Source organism: Podarcis cretensis (genome assembly GCF_951804945.1).
Source record: "Podarcis cretensis genome assembly, chromosome: 4".
Taxonomy (NCBI): Eukaryota; Metazoa; Chordata; class Lepidosauria; order Squamata; family Lacertidae; genus Podarcis; species Podarcis cretensis.
This window is the reverse complement of record NC_137173.1, coordinates 71321359-71340610: the sequence shown is the minus strand read 5'-3', so window position 1 is coordinate 71340610 and position 19252 is coordinate 71321359. Positions and strand designations below refer to the sequence as shown.

At 39.4% G+C, this 19252-nt stretch overlaps 1 protein-coding gene across 6 annotated transcripts in view; it reads right to left on the bottom strand.

The window, feature by feature from the left end:
• The window catches only part of NLGN4X (neuroligin 4 X-linked), a 156840-nt gene that overhangs the window by 66526 nt on the left and 71062 nt on the right, over positions 1-19252 (bottom strand). For 4 of the 6 annotated variants that reach the window (XM_079972602.1, XM_079972601.1, XM_079972604.1 and 1 more), the window contains 2 exons: positions 16872-16931; positions 13288-13440 (listed from right to left, as the gene is read on the bottom strand). The exons of 1 other annotated variant lie outside the window; for it this stretch is intronic. In XM_079972602.1, the coding sequence (XP_079828728.1) occupies positions 13288-13440; positions 16872-16931 (213 nt within the window). The remainder of the gene's footprint in view (positions 1-13287; positions 13441-16871; positions 16932-19252) is intronic. One more of the 6 variants, XM_079972605.1, reaches the window with a different exon arrangement.

Genomic DNA, 19252 nt, shown 5'->3' with positions numbered 1-19252 from the left:
ATAGTTACACCCTGTCAATTTCTGTGGCTACACTTTTTTACTTCAAAGAGAATCACCTTATCTATCACATAAATTACATTTGGATGATGCTCTCCACAAAAAAGCAATAATGGCCCAATGTAATTTAGTGCTAATGCAGTAACAAGGCTTTTTCAGAATGTATTTGTTCCCTGATTTTAAACTTACATGCATCCAGAACTACACTTCTTCTCATTCTGCAGTAAAAGCCCTCGTGACCTTCTCCACCTATGTGGTTACAAAATTCACATACATGTTCCTATTCACAGTGTGGGAAAGCACTGTGCTGAAGTGGCTGTCATGGTCCTGGGCATCCACAGGAAGCAAGCTGCCTATCCGGTTTTCTCCTTTTTCACATGGATTATACAACAAACATGAACTTGGATCCAGAGATTTCTTGCATGAACAGAAATATGCTGTTCATTCAAGGCAGCCTCATAGTTTCCCTGTCCTGTATCACCTATCATCTCCCAGTGCCCTATCACATGCTGTTCTAGAGAATCCGCCATCCCTTAAGAGTAGTTTTGTGGAGGCACAGGTGATGTAGTGGGGTGGTATAGGAATACAGGAAGTTGCCTTATGCTGAGCCAGACTGTTGGTCCATCGAGCTCATTGCTGTTTTCACTGAGTGACAGCAGCTCTCCAGGGTTAGAGGAAAGGTATGCTGAAAACTGAACCTGGAACCTCCTGCATACACAGCAGATGCAGCTACAACTGAAGAACCCATAGCACAAGTGCTCATCTGCCTCTGGATCCAAATCAGGATTTATTTAACAAAGTGGTAGGGGACAGTAACACAGCAAGAGAATCACCTTGAACGACGAGCACCTTGAATAGGTCCACTCCACATTTTAAACCCATTTAAGGCGCTATACATTTCAAGCGGTAGTGTACCACTTCAAACAGTCATAGCTTCCCCTCAAGAAACTTGGCAACCTTAGAATACCCCTTATTCCCCTTACAAGCTAAAACTCCCAGAGTTCCATGGGAAAAGAAAATTATTGTTAAACCACTGACTTAACAACATACCACAGGTTCCTGCTACTCACATGGAGATATTAGGTATGGGGTTCCAGCCTGTGAAACCATATTTGAAACATTTATGGCATTACACGGTTTAAAAATAAAAACTAAAACCTGGAAATATCAACACGTGCTAGCTAAGCTAATTTCCTTTTACCAGCAACATTTGCAAATGTGAGAAGATGAGAAGTGCTTTCACACGGTCTCACCTTTCATTTGTTTTGAACAGTTGTGGTAAATTGTCCTGATCTAATGTCGTCTAAGATCTAATGTTTCAATTGTCTCATTTGGCTTGTTTGGAAATATTGATTCCATTAATCCTGTTTGTTACATCTTTACTTTCAGGGGAACAAAGAAGCTATATAATTGTCTCTTGGGAGAATATATTGAGGGGACATCATAGGTGGTAAGGATCAATAGCAGTTGGTTTTGAGAATCAGCAAGAGATAGTTAATCAGGTGTTTGGCTTGGACATAAACGAAACAAGATGCCCATTTTTACATTCTGCTATGTTTTAAATAACTATGGATTATCAATAACAATGATTACAATATCTTGCCTTTTCTGTTGTGGTCTTCTAAACAGCCAGCTTATACTTGAAAGAAAGTGTATCAAGCAAGAACCCTTGTATGAGGTATAGATGCAGAATCAGTCTAAGGCGAATTGGAATGTTTAGTCAATGTAAGATAGAGCAGACCCATTGAAACTAAAGGATATAACTAATTTAGGCATATTAATTTCAATGAGTCTACAGTGAGTAGAATTTACTTGATTGTGTTGTTGTTGTTGTTTAGTCGTTTAGTCGTGTCCGACTCTTCGTGACCCCATGGACCAGAGCACGCCAGGCACTGCTGTCTTCCACTGCCTCCCACAGTTTGGTCAGACTCATGTTTGTAGCTTCAAGAACACTGTCCAACCATCTTGTCCTCTGTCGTCCCCTTCTCCTTGTGTCCTCCATCTTTCCCAACATCAGGGTCTTTTCCAGGGAGTCTTCTCTTCTCATGAGGTGGCCAAAGTACTGGAGCCTCAGCTTCATGATCTGTCCTTCCAGTGAGCACTCAGGGCTGATTTCCTTAAGAATGGATGTGTTTGATCTTCTTGCAGTCCATGGGACTCTCAAAAGTCTCCTCCACCACCATAATTCAAAAGCATCAATTCTTCGGCGATCAGCCTTCTTTATGGTCCAGCTCTCACTTCCATACCTCACTACTGGGAAAACCATGGCTTTAACTATACAAACCTTTGTTGGCAAGGTGATGTCTCTGCTTTTTAAGATACTGTCTAGGTTTGCCATCGCCTTTCTCCCAAGGAGCAGGTATCTTTTAATTTCGTGACTGCTGTCACCATCTGCAGTGATCATGGAGCCCAAGAAAGTAAAATCTCTCACTGCCTCCATTTCTTCCCCTTCTCTTTGCCAGGAGGTGATGGGCCAGATGGGCTTGATTGTAGATAAGTGTAACAATTCTGAAATATTTGGAACTCCATATAACATTCACTGATCTCATACAAAAGCTTTTGGGAGAATGCTTTTACAAAATAGGGAGTAGAAAAATCAAGACCGCCATGTATTTTTCTCCATGTGTTTCAAAATATGCTCAGGAGAAACAATTTATAGACTTATACCAGGACATATAAAAAGTCTTTACTGAAGATATGTTGAAATAAGTTTGGATTATTTACTCCAGGTCCTATGGGTCATATCCAACTAAATCATACTCAAAGAAGGCCCATTGAAAAAACTAGACTTATATAAATGGATTTCACTGGATCCATTCTGAATATTCAATATACGATAATTTGACTAAATATATATTTTGTAGAATTATGAAGAGCTATTTTGGTACAAAATAGCTTTCTGTATGATACAGATCATTTTTTAAGTAAATTTACGGAGCAGAAGGAAAAGGCAGAAGAATAGAACATCCTGTAGTAGTAGATTAAATAGCGCAAAAGGGTGTGAATGACTCATGATGGCCATTTGTACCAGAATGTGAATCAGAATGCATAGTATATTGAAAGCAATGCAATGAAGATAGACAGCAGTCATATGCAGATGTGAATTCAAATGCACTTTTAAACATATATTCAATTTGCAGCTGTGGTTGCTGACCCAGCAAGTGATAAACACAACAGAAAAAAGCTTCTGATTGTGAATTTCCTTAGCCTTAGCAGATCTGGAAAAAATATAATTTACAAGGATTGCCCCCCCCCCATTTTAATAGCAGAAAGGTCATCACTATATGTTCACTGAATCAAGGGGAAATTGCTTAATATACAGAATATCATACATTCGTCAGTGCATCATTGCTTGAATATCTCTGTAGCAGAAGCTGACCTTGCAATTTCGTCTGGAGAGAAAACTCACTTGAGAAAACTACAACTTGCCAGCCAGAAGGCTGATTAGATCTTAAATTTGGCGATTATACCCAGGAGCATAGTAACTTCCTGCTGAGCCTGCCTGTTTAAATTACACTGTTTTATCAATGGCACATGCCACTAATAAATAGAATTAATCAAGGCTTCTCTCAGTAGAGTCGTTCTCCTTATGCCTTAATGTCTGTTGATGTTAGAACCACAGAACAGCTTTCACTTTACCCACTACAAGAGCATGATCAAGGGCAGAGGGGGAAACAAAACAAGTAGGGCTAAAGTGTTTTAACTTTATCAGGTAAGATTCTAGAGGTGATTGCTTTGATTAAGCATGCCGCATACAACTTCCGTAAACTATGCTAGCTCTTTAGCCCTCTGGTGACACATTCGACTCACATACTAACACCATTTAACATTGAGTTTCATTTAGATGTTGCATGCACACTGATTGATTCCCGATTATATGATCAACCCACCGGACCTTAATGGCCAAACTACACACTTCATTAATCACATTTTCTAAAAGTGTGCTCAATGCTGCCACATTTATTTTGAAAGGAAAGCAGCCAGAAGGGCTCCAATCCAGCCTTTTATTATTGCGAGTATCGGGTTCAGGGGACTGGAAACAACTGGAGGGAGGGACGGATGATCTTCAGTAGGATTGGATCATGGCACTGGAACGGGGTCCATTCCACTGATTTTCCCTCAAAAAGACAATGGTAGCATTAAGCACAGCTTTTGGAAGCATGAAATATGGAGTTTGTGGTGGTGTTGTTGTTGCTGCTGCTGTTCTTGTTGTAATCAAAACTTGTATTCTGCCCTCCATCCATAGATCTCCGGGCAGTTCACAGCATGAAAATACCAGATTAAAAAACACAAAATACAAGCTTTGCTCCAGAACAGAACAATCTGATCCATGCTTTGGGTTCCATTCTTTGACCTTGTCACTGATAAGAGCATTTGCAGAAAAGATATTCAAAAGCTGAATTCTGGCACAAACATACTGTTATACAAACTAGTAGCTTTCAAGGAGGATTGATTGATTGATTGATTGATTGATTGATTGATTGATTGATTATGGCCTTTATACCCTGTTTTCCTTATAATTACTTCCTCCGCCTTCTGTTTTTAACCCTATCACACCCCTGTAGACTGACAGATAATTGGTCACTCAGTTAGCTTCATGGCTGATTGCAGATTTGAACCCTGGTTTCTTCAGTATTAGACCAGCAATCTAACGATTACACTGGCAGCATCCTCAAACCATATGAAAACCTTATGGAGGCAGTCATACTATGAAGCCAGGGAAATCACTGAGGAAGCTTTGGTCCAGACTTTTGAGCATTTAGGCTTTTCTTCAAATAGGTAAAGGTAAAGGGACCTCTGACCATTAGGTCCAGTCGTGACTGACTCTGGGGTTGCGGCGCTCATCTCACTTTATTGGCCAAGGGAGCCAGCATATGGCTTCCGGGTCATGTGGCCAGCCGGCATATGGCTTCCGGGTCATGTGGCCAGCATGACTAAGCCACTTCTGGCGAACCAGAGCAGCACATGGAAACACTCATACACAAAAATGATTTTAGAAATCATCCAATGAAACAGTGACAATGCCTAAAAGCAGCACATGGAAACTCAGAAGTATTGGGAGGAATGGTGGTATGGAGGAAGGTCTTTTGCTCGGTACCAATGTAACATCAGATGAGGTAACAGTGGAGTCTCCCTGGAGAAAGCAGGACACCGCTACAAAGATGGATCTTCCCTGGTTGCAGTGATGTCAATAAAAAGTGCACAGAAAATCTTGCTGGTTTGCATATTTCTCTGCCAGGCTTTTGTCATGGAAATGATTTTTTTTCTTTAAACCTTTCCACTTCCTTTGACAGTTGAATGAAATCTAGTGTGAATCCAACAGTTTCAATCAACTCTTATTATGCAAGCATTCAGGCTCTATTATGCTTTTGATGGTGTCACTGAGAGCATGATAGGGCTCAAACTTCATAATCGGCACCGAAATAATACCATTTATTTTCTGAGTATTACCTTTTTTGGGGGGGGAGGGGGTAGTTTTCAGGAGTGAGGAATAAATCATTTTAGTTGATCCTATTCCAAACTGAGAATTGGGGAGGCTTTGCCCATTGACAGCTATAAGTCCCAGTTTATGAGCAGAATATGCGTAGTACATTGTGGTGAATTGGGCTTTTATGCCACAATGCAACTAAGTGAAAATTCCCAGCACCGCCCCCCAGCAACATCTGATTAAAATAAAAACTTTAATAAGAAACTGACAGCTGCCACATAAGCTTTAAAAACTGTAGCTGGAAATATGCTTACATGAAATTTGCTATGAGCTACTTGTCACTTCCAACAAGCAATCTACTTTATATGCCTCATGGCATGCACAATATTTTTGTGCTCTGCCTTGCCTTTCAAAATCCTGCTGGAACAATTCCTCCCCCTCCCCCTTGAATTATAAATGTATACTTTTATCAGATATTATATCTTCTACCAAAAAGAAAAGGACAGTAACAGAAAGCAAGAAGGAAAGACATACACAGAGAGCAATATGGTCAATACATTCTAAGTGCCTGTCACACAGCTGCCTTCTGGTCATCTCAAGCTTAGATAACTGTGAAAGGAAAATTGACAACTGGATAATTTATAAAGTTGTTCTTTTCTGCAAGATTACATTTTTGAAAGATACTGAAAAGCAGACCAGAATATTCTCAGAAGCAGGAGCAAGTCCACTTTCACTTCCAACCCAGAAATGTCCTCCTGTGCTTTTAAAAACTGCATGCATTGCTCCAATTTTAAATTCATCTCCCAGAAGGAAATAGGAAATGTGAGAGCCAGTGTGGTGTAGTGGTTCAGAGCAGTGGACTCGTAATCTGGTGAACCGGGTTTGATTCCCAGCTCCTCCACATGCAGCTGCTGGGTGACCTTGGGCCAGTCACAGTTCTTTGAAGTCTCTCAGCCCCACTCACCTCACAGAGTGTTTGTTGTGGGGGAGGAAGGGAAAGGAGATTGTTAGCCGCTTTGAGACTCCTTTGGGTAGTGATAAAGCAGGATATCAAATCCTAACTCTTCTCTTCTCTTCTCTTCTCTTCATATGAAATGCACATTTCCCCTGTTTCTTAAGGTTAGATACCCTACAGTTGAATATTGTATACTCCTGTTTGTTTTGTTGTTACTGTTTTATTATCATCAACTTGGGGGAGAGCGTGTAGCAGCCAGCGAAGAGACTCCAACAAAGAGTTCTTGATGTTGCAGCATAATTGCTGACAGCAGTGAGGCCTTGTCAGCACATAACGCCTCTGCACTAGTCATCAATCTGTTTCTGCACCAAGTTTAAGGTGTTACCCTTGTAGTGGAATTACGAAATAAAATCCTGGTGTACTGAGCATGCCCAAAGAATTTGGTAAAGGTGACCAATCTCACGACGCTCCCTTTGTGTGGTATTGACCAATCACACGGCGCTCTCTGTTAAAGATGATAGTATGCATGCTCACACTGTTGGTAATTTGGACCAATCATGGAAATGGGGTGAGGGAAACTCAGTATTTGGATTTGATAGCAATTGGATTGGAAATTGTAACTTAATGGAATTTGTGCCAAATGTATAAAACTGTTTGGAATGCTTTGTCCAGTGGCCACTTGATTTGGGACAAAGAAAGCCCTGCTGGTCCTTTCAGCACAGAAAAGAAATAAATACTGCTTTTTCACTTGCTGTCTTGCGGTTTTTGGCTGTGCGTGAGAAAGAGCAAGTACTTGCTTACAACACTATTAGTATATAAAACCCTAACAACTTGAGACCACTTTACAGTGGTACCTCGGGTTATGTACTTAATTCGTTCCTGAGATCTGTTCTTAACCTGAAACTGTTCTTAACCTGAAGCACCACTTTAGCTAATGGGGCCTCCTGCTGCCACTGTGCCGCCGGAGTACGATTTCTGTTCTCATCCTGAAACAAAGTTCTTAACCCGAGGTACTATTTCTGGGTTAGCAGAGTCTGTAACCTGAAGCGTATGTAACCTGAAGTGTATGTAACCCGAGGTACCACTGTACTTACAAGAGCATCTTACTCCACATGTGCCCAACCAGCCACGATGATCAGTGGATTTGGCACTACTACAGGTGCTACATAATACATGTTCCACATTTGTAATAACTCAGTTGTTTAATGTGGCAGCGCCTTCACTTTGGAACTCCCTGCCCATTGAGATCAAGCAGGTGCATTCCCTGTACTCTTTTCAGCACCTGCTAAAAACATTTCTGTTTAGACAAGCCTATCCAGATGCATAGAATGTTGAGGTGACACTATTAACACTTATAATCAGATTAAAATATATGTCAGCTGTATATGTCTGGTTAAGTTTACCAAAGTAGAGACATTTTCATCAGACGCTGAAAAGAATACAGTACAGTACACCTGCCTAATGTCAATGGGTGGGGCATTTCAGGTGCTGCCAGACTAAAAGAGCAATGCCTTAAAGGTGCAGAATGAACATTTGAATGAGCAAGTGCCTATTCCACAGATTGAAGTGGTACAAATGAACACTCGGCTTGAGGTAGCCAGATTGCAACCAGTTGGACCAGCCTGACTTCTGTGCATTTCAGCCTTGTCTGCATTGAGCCCATATCCAACAGACTGATCTGTACCCTCCCAAGAAAGAGATACAATTTGTGCCTAGAAAGTCTATGCCAGGCTTCCTCAACCTCGGCCCTCCAGATGTTTTGAGACTACAATTCCCAGCATCCCTGACCACTGGTCCTGCTAGCTAGGGATCATGGGAGTTGTAGGCAAAAAACATCTGGAGGGCTGAGGCTGAGGAAGCCTGGTCTATGCACATAGCACTCAGAAAACATGGATGCATGAAGCTCAGAAGGTGTGAGACAAATTTCTTCTCCAAGTGCCCACCTTTGGAGACTTTGATTATCTGAACATACCGGTATCTACACATGGTTATGGTCCCCACTTGAGCTGTCCATAATTAGCTGCTGGAATATAATCCAAGCTGTTTGGGTGTACTTCTGGTGGTTTTCAGGTCTGAATATATATAAGTTTTTCAACATTTAATCCATTGCCTTTTGGGAAGTGATAAGTACAGCTGCTTTGAGCAGCATTTCATACTAAATTGCTGATATTCTTTATCGGGCTTATTGGCACTTTAAAGAAGGTTTATCTGAGAAGACTTTAATAATCAGTTGTATATATAATCCTTTCACTTGCAGCTGCAATTTGGGGGCGGGGGAGGAGGAGGAAGAACCAATGTCTCCCAACCTTTCAAAGAAACCATTTGTATCAAAATACCTTTTTATCTCAGCTTTCTCTGCTAGTCTCTAGTTAATCCATTCCTCTGCCCATGAAAGCACTGCATTTTTTCCTAAGGAGCAAATTTAACTAGCAAATTTTATTATCAAAATCCAAGAGAGCAATAAATTAAATGGGACTGTGTAGTACATGCAACAACAGGTAGTATAACTTGAATTGGATATTAGCAGCTTGTGCCTAAGGTACATCCTGAAAATATGCTTATATTTTTCTTAAGTTTTGTATGTAATTCTGCCTAATATACATGTTTTTTTTGCAAGCAGTTCCCTCTAATATAATGATTCTTTGTATGTCGCGTGCATATGCACTTTTTATCCCCAATATATGCATTTTAGTTGGAGATACACCACAAACAGTGTGCATTTCTCAAGATAGCTGTGTTTCAGTTTAAGTGTTGTTTCAGGAAGTGCAAATTAAGCAGGTTTGCATTAAAATGTGAACCAAACCTCATTTCTCTTCCATCCCTCATTTCAAGTCCACCTCTATAACTACCCACAGCCTTATTCTGGTGCATGCTTTGTTATTTGTGAAAGTATGGAACCTAGCTAGTGGTGATTGTTTTATTCATAGTATAGAAGGAAAGAAAGGCCATCAATTCAGTCTTTGCCTTCTTCAGTACTTCCCCTATATCTGAACAAAGCTTTACAAACAGCCTGGGTATCAGTTATATATGCATGTCACTCTAGTGTAGTTCAGTGTATGACTCAGCCAATATACTCAACAGATCCTTATACAGCCCTCTCGGTGCATTTAAGGCTCCATAGTTGTATCAGAATTTCAGATCTACAGAAAGGCTCAGTGTGCAAGTGAAATGTTGCAAAATCTTGAGACTGGCTTAGTTAGCTTTCTCTGGGAATAAAGGCATATATGAGGCATCTTTTCTTGCTGAGTTTTATTAACCGCTTGAACATGGATCAGGTGAATAGATATAATTAAATAATCTCTAGACTAAGAGGAGGGTGGAGTCTTGCTGAGCAGAGATGGGTATGACATTTTAAACGTCACAAACGGGTGGGGATAGGGAAAATCATTCCTGAACACAAAAAACCGCAAACAGCCTAATGTGTTGCTTTTAACAACAATTTTGTTTTCAGTTAGCAGGTGGCTTATAACAGAAATTCAACATGTTTTAAGACTTTTAATTTAAATGAATCATAACTGCTGTATTTTAGTGAAGTGTTTGCATGTGACACCCCCCTTGCCCGTCTTTGCCTGATGGCTTTAGAGCAAAACTTAAATTGTTATAGTTCACATGCTTCATCATTGATATTAAATGTTCTAAGTGAAGAAGAAGAAATATTAAAATAAGCAACTGTTAAATTTGTAAATATTTGTGTATTGTACAATTAGATACTGAAATGTATTATTGGGACTAGTAATATACTATTAGATTGCATAATTACATTTTGTCTGTAAACCCTATTAAATATGTGCATTTAGGACTGCAGTCATAGAGTAGGGTTGCCATATGTCCTGGGAAATTTTGGGAAAGCGGCAAAAAGCTCAACAACTTTGAGTTTCTGCCCCATGCTTAGAATAACTACAGAAATCTAGGAACAGCAGGTATAAACTGGAAGACCATCTGAAGGAATATCAAAATATGGATGCTAGGCACTGCTTTTAACAGAATGCACATTTGGAAACAGGTGGTCTCCTATGAGTTATATATATATATATATATATATATATATATATATATATGCATTCTCCACTATTCAACCCCTGGCTAGCTTGCACAGATGTCTGCACATCTATCTCCCCAACAATTCATCCTGCAAAGAAAATTATAAAATTAGACTGAAGGCAGAGTCTAGGATAATTGTTTGCACTACAATTGTGGAATGACTACCCACGCTAGAAACTGAACCTACAAGTTACTCTGACATCCGTGATTGATAGTATTAAAGGAAACACATTTTTTTATTATTTGTTAAGAAATTAGCATATTGCTTCCCACATCCGAAGAAGTGCTCAAGGCAGCTAGCATTAACTGCGACATTGTCAAACAAGAATAACCCAACCATAAGGTATTTTTAATGTCCAACATGCACAGGAGATGCCAGTTTATTAATCAGGAACATGAACAGGAAAATCGGCAAGGAGCCTACGTTTTCTCATGCCTCTGAGTGGGAGAAGGGACAGGGACAGAGGACAGACTTGGTAGCAGAAGGATATTTTGCATGGAGGTGGGTCGTGGCATTTAAAATTGCTGTTATGTGTCACCCATCACTTCCAAGAAGTGGAGGCAGGTTAAAGCAAGGGTGAGCTGCCTCCCTCCCTCAATGATGCGCTTAACTGACTCATATGCTTGGATATGTCAGCAGTGCAGAGGAGGGGAATGGAGGAGGCACATACAGGAGCTGGGCAGCCAGAGAGCCAAAAGGTGGAGACTGACCAAGATGCATAATTGTGGTACAGCCAGATTGCAGACTAATAACCCTGAACTGCCCAGGTGTTCTCAACTGGTCAGACTAAGCTGCAAGTGTGAAGAGAGATCATCGCCACTGCCAGCCTAGCCCAACAGACACTGCTTAAGAACTAACCGCAGGCAACCAAACAAAGTACAGAAGTGGGAACTATGAGCGTGGTTCACAAATGCCAGTTTGTTTTTCCTCCTTACAGCCTTCAACATTAATGCATCAGCTGAACCATTTATTCTTATTCTTTTCTATTTTCATCACAATATCATATGAGAGAACCAGCACATCGAGACCATGATCCTAACCCCCTTACCTGGGAATAAACCCTTTGGATTCAATACTTACTTCTCAGTGGCTATAGTTAAAATTTCACTGTTATTCTTCTGAGAGGTAGGTATTGGATAGGGGATGAAATATATTTAATGTATTTAATATTATTTTTGAAAAAAACTTGTATCCCACTCAAAGCTGCTTTTTTTAAAAAAAAACCAATATTTCATAACATATGCAAGACTCCTAAAACCACAACTAGAATCACAATGAACCAACATTAATGTAACAGACTAGAGAAATGATAAAATCATTTGTAAAAAGTAAGGATCAAAGTGGGAATTCAATGAAGTAAACCAAAAGGGCACTTAGCCAAACACTTTAATAAATAGCCATGTTTCAACTAACTATGTACAACATTAAAGTGTTGGAGTATGATGAATCTCAGGTGGATATTCTGCAAAGTGGGTGCCACAACAGAAAAGGCTCTAATCCTAGTATCTACCCACCATCCTTCATAGGATCAAGGGTTCTGGAGCAATGGCTCAGATGTGAGGAAAATACAGTGGTCCTTAAAATAACCAGGTCCCAAGCCATGTAGGGCTTAAAGGTTAAAACCAGCACCTTGAACTGAGCCTGAAAACAAACTATCAACTAGTGCATGCCAAACAAAAGAGGCCTACTGCTTTTGAATGCTTAGCTCTTGTCAGCAATTTGGCCACAGCCCCTTCCGCCAGTTGCATTCCCAACTACTTTCATGGCCAACTCCATGTTGAGTGCCTTATTTACTGATAGACAAAATCACCGTGCTTTAATAATGGTTCATTTAAGGAAATGAAGATGCGATACAGAACGCTAAAAAAGCACTCCTGCTTGATGGTTTTGTTGTTGTTGTTTTTGCAAAAGCAGGGGAATAAAAATATATTATTGAGACAACAATTAACGGTAGTTTTTTAAAATAAAAAACATAGCTATTTTATTAGCTAAGTAATATAAGGCAAACTAATTTTCTGGTCTATGTTTCACCACATTTAACAACCAGAAGCCTTTAACTTTCATGAGGAAGCTTAAAAGCAGGCATAATTCAGTCAAGTGCCAGTGAGAAAATAATGGCGACCTTCAGGTGACTCATTCTTTATATAGCATGAGATTTTGAAACGAATAGTAGCCACAGTTTGCATTCCTCACCACCCAGCAAATCATTACAAAACCAAATCCACATGTATCTGCTAATATGTTGACAAATTTAATATTTTATATTCAAATGTAGTTTCATTGTTTGTTGTTACCAGCTCATTATTGGCAAGGAAGGTTGTTATAAGAGTGTGTTTGTAAGAGTTTTCAGCCCAAGGCAAGGAAGTCACTGATTCACAAAGAAAACATATCTTGGCTGCCTTTAATTCATACCATCATGACCCAGCCAGTGATTTAGGCAACAGCAGAAGTGGTTACATTCAAGAAAAAAACATCGCCTACCAATATAATTCAGTTTCTCCAATCTAATATATGTTATCTGAAAAACCTCATGCAGCCACACAAGCAATAACCAATGTGGCAAGAGTTGACTAACAGGAAATCGAATTGATTATACAAAGCTTTGCCTCAGTGCTCTTTCCCAGAAGATGGAAGAGACTAATAGGCATAGTTCATTATAAAATGCATTCATCAAATTAGAAGCAGAGATTCTGAAAGCACTGCATGGAGGAGGGTATCTTTCCATTACACCCACTGGGATTTTCCAGCATGAACCAACATATAGAAAGTATCAACCATTAAATGCTTTAAGAGAAATAAATCAGAAGTGGCTCTGAATTAGTTATTAGCTCATTGATTTAAGAAAGAAAAAAGGGGGGAACTTACCTAGAACCCCTAGCCTGTAGTTGATGGTTACAACAATGACATTTCCATAGCTGGCCAGTATGCTGCCGTCAACAATATTCCCTGTACCTTCCATATATGATCCACCATGGATGTAGACCATCACTGGCTTCTTGCTGTTCTGATCATGTATGTCTAAAAAGAACACAAGTAAGGAAAACACAAGAAAGTAATACAAGTATTAAAGGAAAACTGTTGCTTATCCCCGCCCCCGCAAAGTGTTAATAATTTTTGCATATTTTCTCACTTCATCTATTTTTCCATATCTACTAGTCTGCTTATCTTCAGTTAGGACCAGAATAAAAAAGGAGATAGGGCTCGGAAAGGGCCAAAAGTACCACAGGTGACAGCATCTCTCATTGCACAATTGGAATGGTGGTGGAGGCAGAGAGCTATACCTGCTGAGTCTCACCTGGATCACAACTCGAAACAGAGCTGTGTTGCTTTTGGAATATGTATCACACAATACTAGGCCTCAAGTTTATGTAGGAATCTCACATGTAAAATACATAAGTTGAAGTAAGTAATGTACAGAAAGTGTCATTATGAGGTGGTTTATAACATAAACATTATTTTAAAATAGCAAACTTTTAATAGGTTTATTAACATAAATAGCAGCACCGTCCCATGTCTTTCTGTCTTCCTCAATTTCCGAAACTGATAATGTTGCAGTTCTTGAAGCATATTCAACAAACTATCACCACCAAAAATTATCATTCACAGTAAGATGTGAAGTGGGTGGGGAAAATCTTCGGGCAAAATATCTTGACAGATATTAAGGAGACAAAAAGAGTTTCATATCTGCATTCTGCTTTGTCTAAACTAATTAAATTGAATCAACGGAGGACCGCTAGGAATGACATTTCCAATTTGCCATACCATTGCTTCCTTCAAAAATACTTAAAAAGACCAAAATGTTTCACAGAAAAAGGAGGAGGAGAAAGATGCAAAAATAAGTAACCTTTCCCTCCCATTATTGTAAGAAGCCTCCCTGCCACTGAAACCACTTTTAGAGGCATCTGTGGGGCTGAACTGTGATTTGCAAAACAGAAGCAAAATGGTAGTATCTTGGGAGCAGCCAATTTTGCTCACCCATTAGAAGAGTCTCCCATTTAGCCAACCAAAGGTATGTATAAAAGTGGGGGATATAGCTATAAGTGACTTGATTTGGAGGTAGGGCGTAGGGCCACAGTACCATTCAACCACCCTCTCCTAAACTAGTTGGTCTGATAGTTGCATATTCTATTTAATAAATTGCCGGGCAATTAATAGTTCTATGTTAATGGGAAATAGTATTTCCCTTTAGTCCACAATCTACCTCTCGTTATGAAACCAATATGTGGTGTTTTATACTCCCACATTTTCTTGATTTGAATCCAGAGGTTGATGGAGAAAAATATTGACTCGCCAATGTATCTGTATTGGTTCTAGAACACATGGTAAGCAGAAGTGGATTTAGGGCAGTGTTTGTGGTGTGGTTGCACCAGGCATGCAGTGAAGGAGGGCTCTAGGAACCTGTCAGAGCCTCACACCTCCTTCTCAAAGCCCAGCTCAAGCCAGCCCTGTGAGGGCTGTGGAGATGGCATCAAATGGCCTCGCACAGGGCAGCATATTACGAAGGTCTTCCCCTATGGTAGGTATGCGCTAGCTAACAACCAACAGACTTGCAAAGAAGTATATTTTCACGTATCCTTGGCAAGATAAATAAAACATATATTTTCTGCTAAGAATCACATTTGTAGTGCTGTTCAAGATACCAGTATGGAATATAATACCTTCCTTTACCTAGCATAAATGGAAGATATAGACTCTAGCATAGGGGGCAGCAACTGGCAGCCTCCTTCAGATCTGCCCCCATAAGAGGAACAGAAAATGTTACTTAATATATTAAGTGGTATAGAAATCAAATAATCAAACTTAGGGAGGGAGGGAGGGAGGGAGGGTAGACGTACTTTACAGAAAAACTAATTTCTGAGCTCAGCCCTTGCATGACAGAATCTATTTGCTGTGTATGAACTAAATGTCTAATTACTTTATTTGGAAAGGCATTATTACAGCAGCAGAGCAATGGAAAAGAAGGTGAACAGTTGCAATAACAAGGAAGCAGAGATCTCAGCAGCTGCACTTGAAAAGGTCAGAAAAGCCACCATAATTGTAAACTCTCGAGAAAGAAGGAGATTAAGAGGTGACCGCACCATCACTATAAAGATTTCTGAAGGGAACAGAAAGGGCAAATGTTACCATGCTAGTTGAAGTAGTGTCAAATTTCAAAACACAGAAAAGAAGTGAAATAAGGCTAAGAAAAGACCAGACACCAAGGATGTGAGGTTGAAATCCAGAATGCATGAAAGTGGCAGACTCAGATAATTCATCTGTTTATGCAAACCTTTGTCAGGATGTGTAACACTAAGAAACAAGCTAAGTGTAATTTTTGCCTGAAAAGGGTTCAAAGCATAGTGGTCTGTTATTACAGCTGTTATTAAATGTGGAACAATAAAGAGGTTTAGGAGTGAATTAAGATTTTCTCTGAAATTCGTAAGAGTTTGTGATTAATCTGAATATAACCAAATGCTGATAGTGTATTGTTATAGTGTATGTGCTTATTATTAAACAGAGAAAGAGAAACATCGTCATGTCATATTATTAAGGTACTTGCCTACATCCTTATGGGGAAAGTTTTAAAAATCTTGCATTGCATAACAAGCACCCAATAATCCACAGGGGTTTAAATGAATCCTGCAACCACCCCCCCCAAAAAAATTTAAAGTCCCCACCACAGTTAGGCTTCCTTTACACCTACCAGAATAACGCAGTTGCTACAACCTAAGTAGTTGTATCCATGACACTTCACAGACTTTATATATATATAAATATATAAAACATATACCCACATGATTATGCTTCCGTGCATGTTTACAATAACATGGAAGTGATGGACATCCCAAAAGGATGGGCATCACTAGTGTGCTATATATAATATATAAACACACAAACCATATTTCTGGGAGCAATATGGGAGTAAATGGTAGTGTTAATGTTGTCCTGGATACATGCAAAGGAAGAAAGCTTTAAAGAGTAAAAGAAATTAAACAGTTTCCTTTGAAATATCAGGGGAGTGGGGACTGAAACTGGAGACAAAGTAATTGCATCCACTATATGGGGAAGAGAAAGAGGGAGATAAGGTGAAAGTGAATTTACTAAAAAGGATAAAGGAAAAGATACACATGCAAGGTTTCAATTCCATAATTTTCCCCCTTTTCCTAGACAAAAATTCGGACTGGGAATAAGGAAGCATTTTTGGTTGTAAATAATATTTATGTTACTCACTTCACACATATTTACAGATAACCTGTACACTTATCTCAAAGGGGAATTGCAGTCATCTAAATGCTAATTTGTGTCTTATTTTTGGAAGAAGAAAAAAACAGGTGGAAAGGAAAGTTGATTCCAGATAAGAAGAAAATAAAGCAGCACACTGAAATGTGTGTGATTAAATAAAGGAGGGGGAAAGTTAATGTTCATGCATATCACGTTTCAGTTTTTGGGAAAACAAAAACAAAAAATACCTTCGTCTTCCCCACGATCATTACTGGTTATATCATCTGCGCTTTTCTTTGTGTTGGCTCCTGGGATCAGAGTGAGCAGGAGAATAAAGGGAAAAAAGAGAATTCAAAAACAGCAGGTTCCCAAAAATTTAAAGGAAAAAAACTATCCAAAAAGTGGAAAAAAGAAAAAAAAGTAACACAAAAAGTCAAAATTTGAATCTGAAAAAAAGGATGCAAATTGCACACTAACATAAATGCTAAAGACAACAAATCAGAAAAAAACTGGTAGGAAAAAATCAAATGTTGTGACAATGCAATTAATTTTATTTAAAATGATTGCTTATTTTGCATTCAAAATTGATAAGAAAAAAATACATTCCGTATACATGAATTCTTTGTAATTCAGTTGACAGTCCAATTTTCAGTGCACTATCATAGTACAATATTCATCAAATAAGACTTTTTAATTAGCAAAGATTTTAAAAGATTGGGGATAAGTGGTGAAAAATGAATATGAAATTCTGTTTCAGATGCCTGCCTAAGTTGTGCCATTGTCTCTGTTCCCAAGTCATTATGGTTTGGATCCAAAGAACTACACAACTATTCTGTACACCAAGGAGAGGTATACACTTTTGTGACATGACAAATAGAAATTTGGGTCTGTTGCTGTTCAGAGTGGAAAAGTCAAAAATCCTACTGGGCATACCCAACATCTTGGACATGCCAAACGTAGCTCGTCTTCTGACAAAAATCACTGTGGTATTTGAAATGAATTTAATGTAATTATTATTAATACAAACAAAATAATTAACACAGATAACACACATGGAAAATATTACGCAACACAGAGAAGTCAGGATATTTGTTTCACTGAATACACATTTCCACCATAAGCAACAATGAACTTAAAACATCTAATTTCAAACTGAGAATCATCTGAGTGTGAAAGATTCAGGCCTATGTGTGGATTACACATTCAGTTCCAGGCACATAATACCTGCCATAGTTATAGACAAAATTTTACTTACCATGAGAGCAAAAACAGAAGTGAGAAACAGTTACAGCTCTTATTTAGAATCAAGAATTTCCCATGGATCTGGATACACAGAGACATAACATGTAGGAACTCTCATAGGGCTAAGATCTTTGGGGAAAACCCATTTCCAGTCTTGACTGACTATGAGGGGAGCCGCAGGTGAAGAGAGTAGTACAGTATGTACAATCCCTTGCACAGATGGTGTTCTGTGCATGTGGGGAAAATTGATTCATATAAGCTTGGTGTGACATTTCTCTAAACTATGAGTGACATTATTCATTCTTTATAAGGCTCCCCCTTCTGTTGCTTATAATTTTGCCATGTTGAGTTTTCTCATTTAGTGGGATATGCAGAGAGAGAGAGAGAGAGAGAGAGAGAGAGAGAGAGACCAGCCAAAAAAGTTGTGTTGACATGGGTTGAACCAGATGGTATCGTGAAAGCTAATGAGGTAAAACATCAGGGCCACAAATCCAAAGGATGTTCAGTTTACAATACATTAGGAACAGACAATATTTTTCAGAGGAAGGGGTCATCCTCCCAACTGAATAATTTTCCCAGAGCCATAAGCCAATGGCATATGGAGGCCAGAGACAAAAAATGGGCGATAAATGCAATTTTTACCTTTATACACTAGGCTAGTTTCTATACATGCTCTCATATACCTCTCTACATCCAAGCAACGAAGAGACATTATCCGAGCTCAAGGAAACATTTCAGCCAGGCAGAAACACTTGAGGCACAAAGCAGAGCTGAGAAGGCGTGTCACCTGGGGAAAGTCCCAAGGGCCACATAGAGAATCCTGGAAGGCTGCATTTGACCCCGGGACCTGTCTGCTTTTCTGACTGTGGAAGGATGTTCCCTGGTAAATCACACCAACAAAGGCAATAAATACGGTAAATGTAGATTAAGAGATTAGATGTCACTTCACCTGACTTTTAACACAACATGGTTCTCCCTGTGCAGCTTATATACACACCACAAGAAACATTTCCAGTCTCTCTGTTGCATTTCTTTTACAGTATGATGACCTGTATTCATATGAAGACTTTTAACCATATCCAGGGATACTGCTCATGGTTACTACCAACTTGCAAGTAGGCAGCAAGGCCGCAACCAGCCCCTAGTGTCTATTCATAGAATGTGAATGGCTAAAATGGGGTGAAGCCTTCACATGTTCAACCTTGTATGTCATCTGGACACCTGAGTAATTGGGATTCCAGGTTGCATGGAAGGCTGCACATGCCCAAGCTGCTCTATGCTTTTCAGATGTTTCCATTCTATGCACAGATACCACAGGCAAGGGCTACTTTGTGCAGTTCTACTTCCCATTTGTGTTTTGGTGTTAACTCAGATTACTGGAGGAACC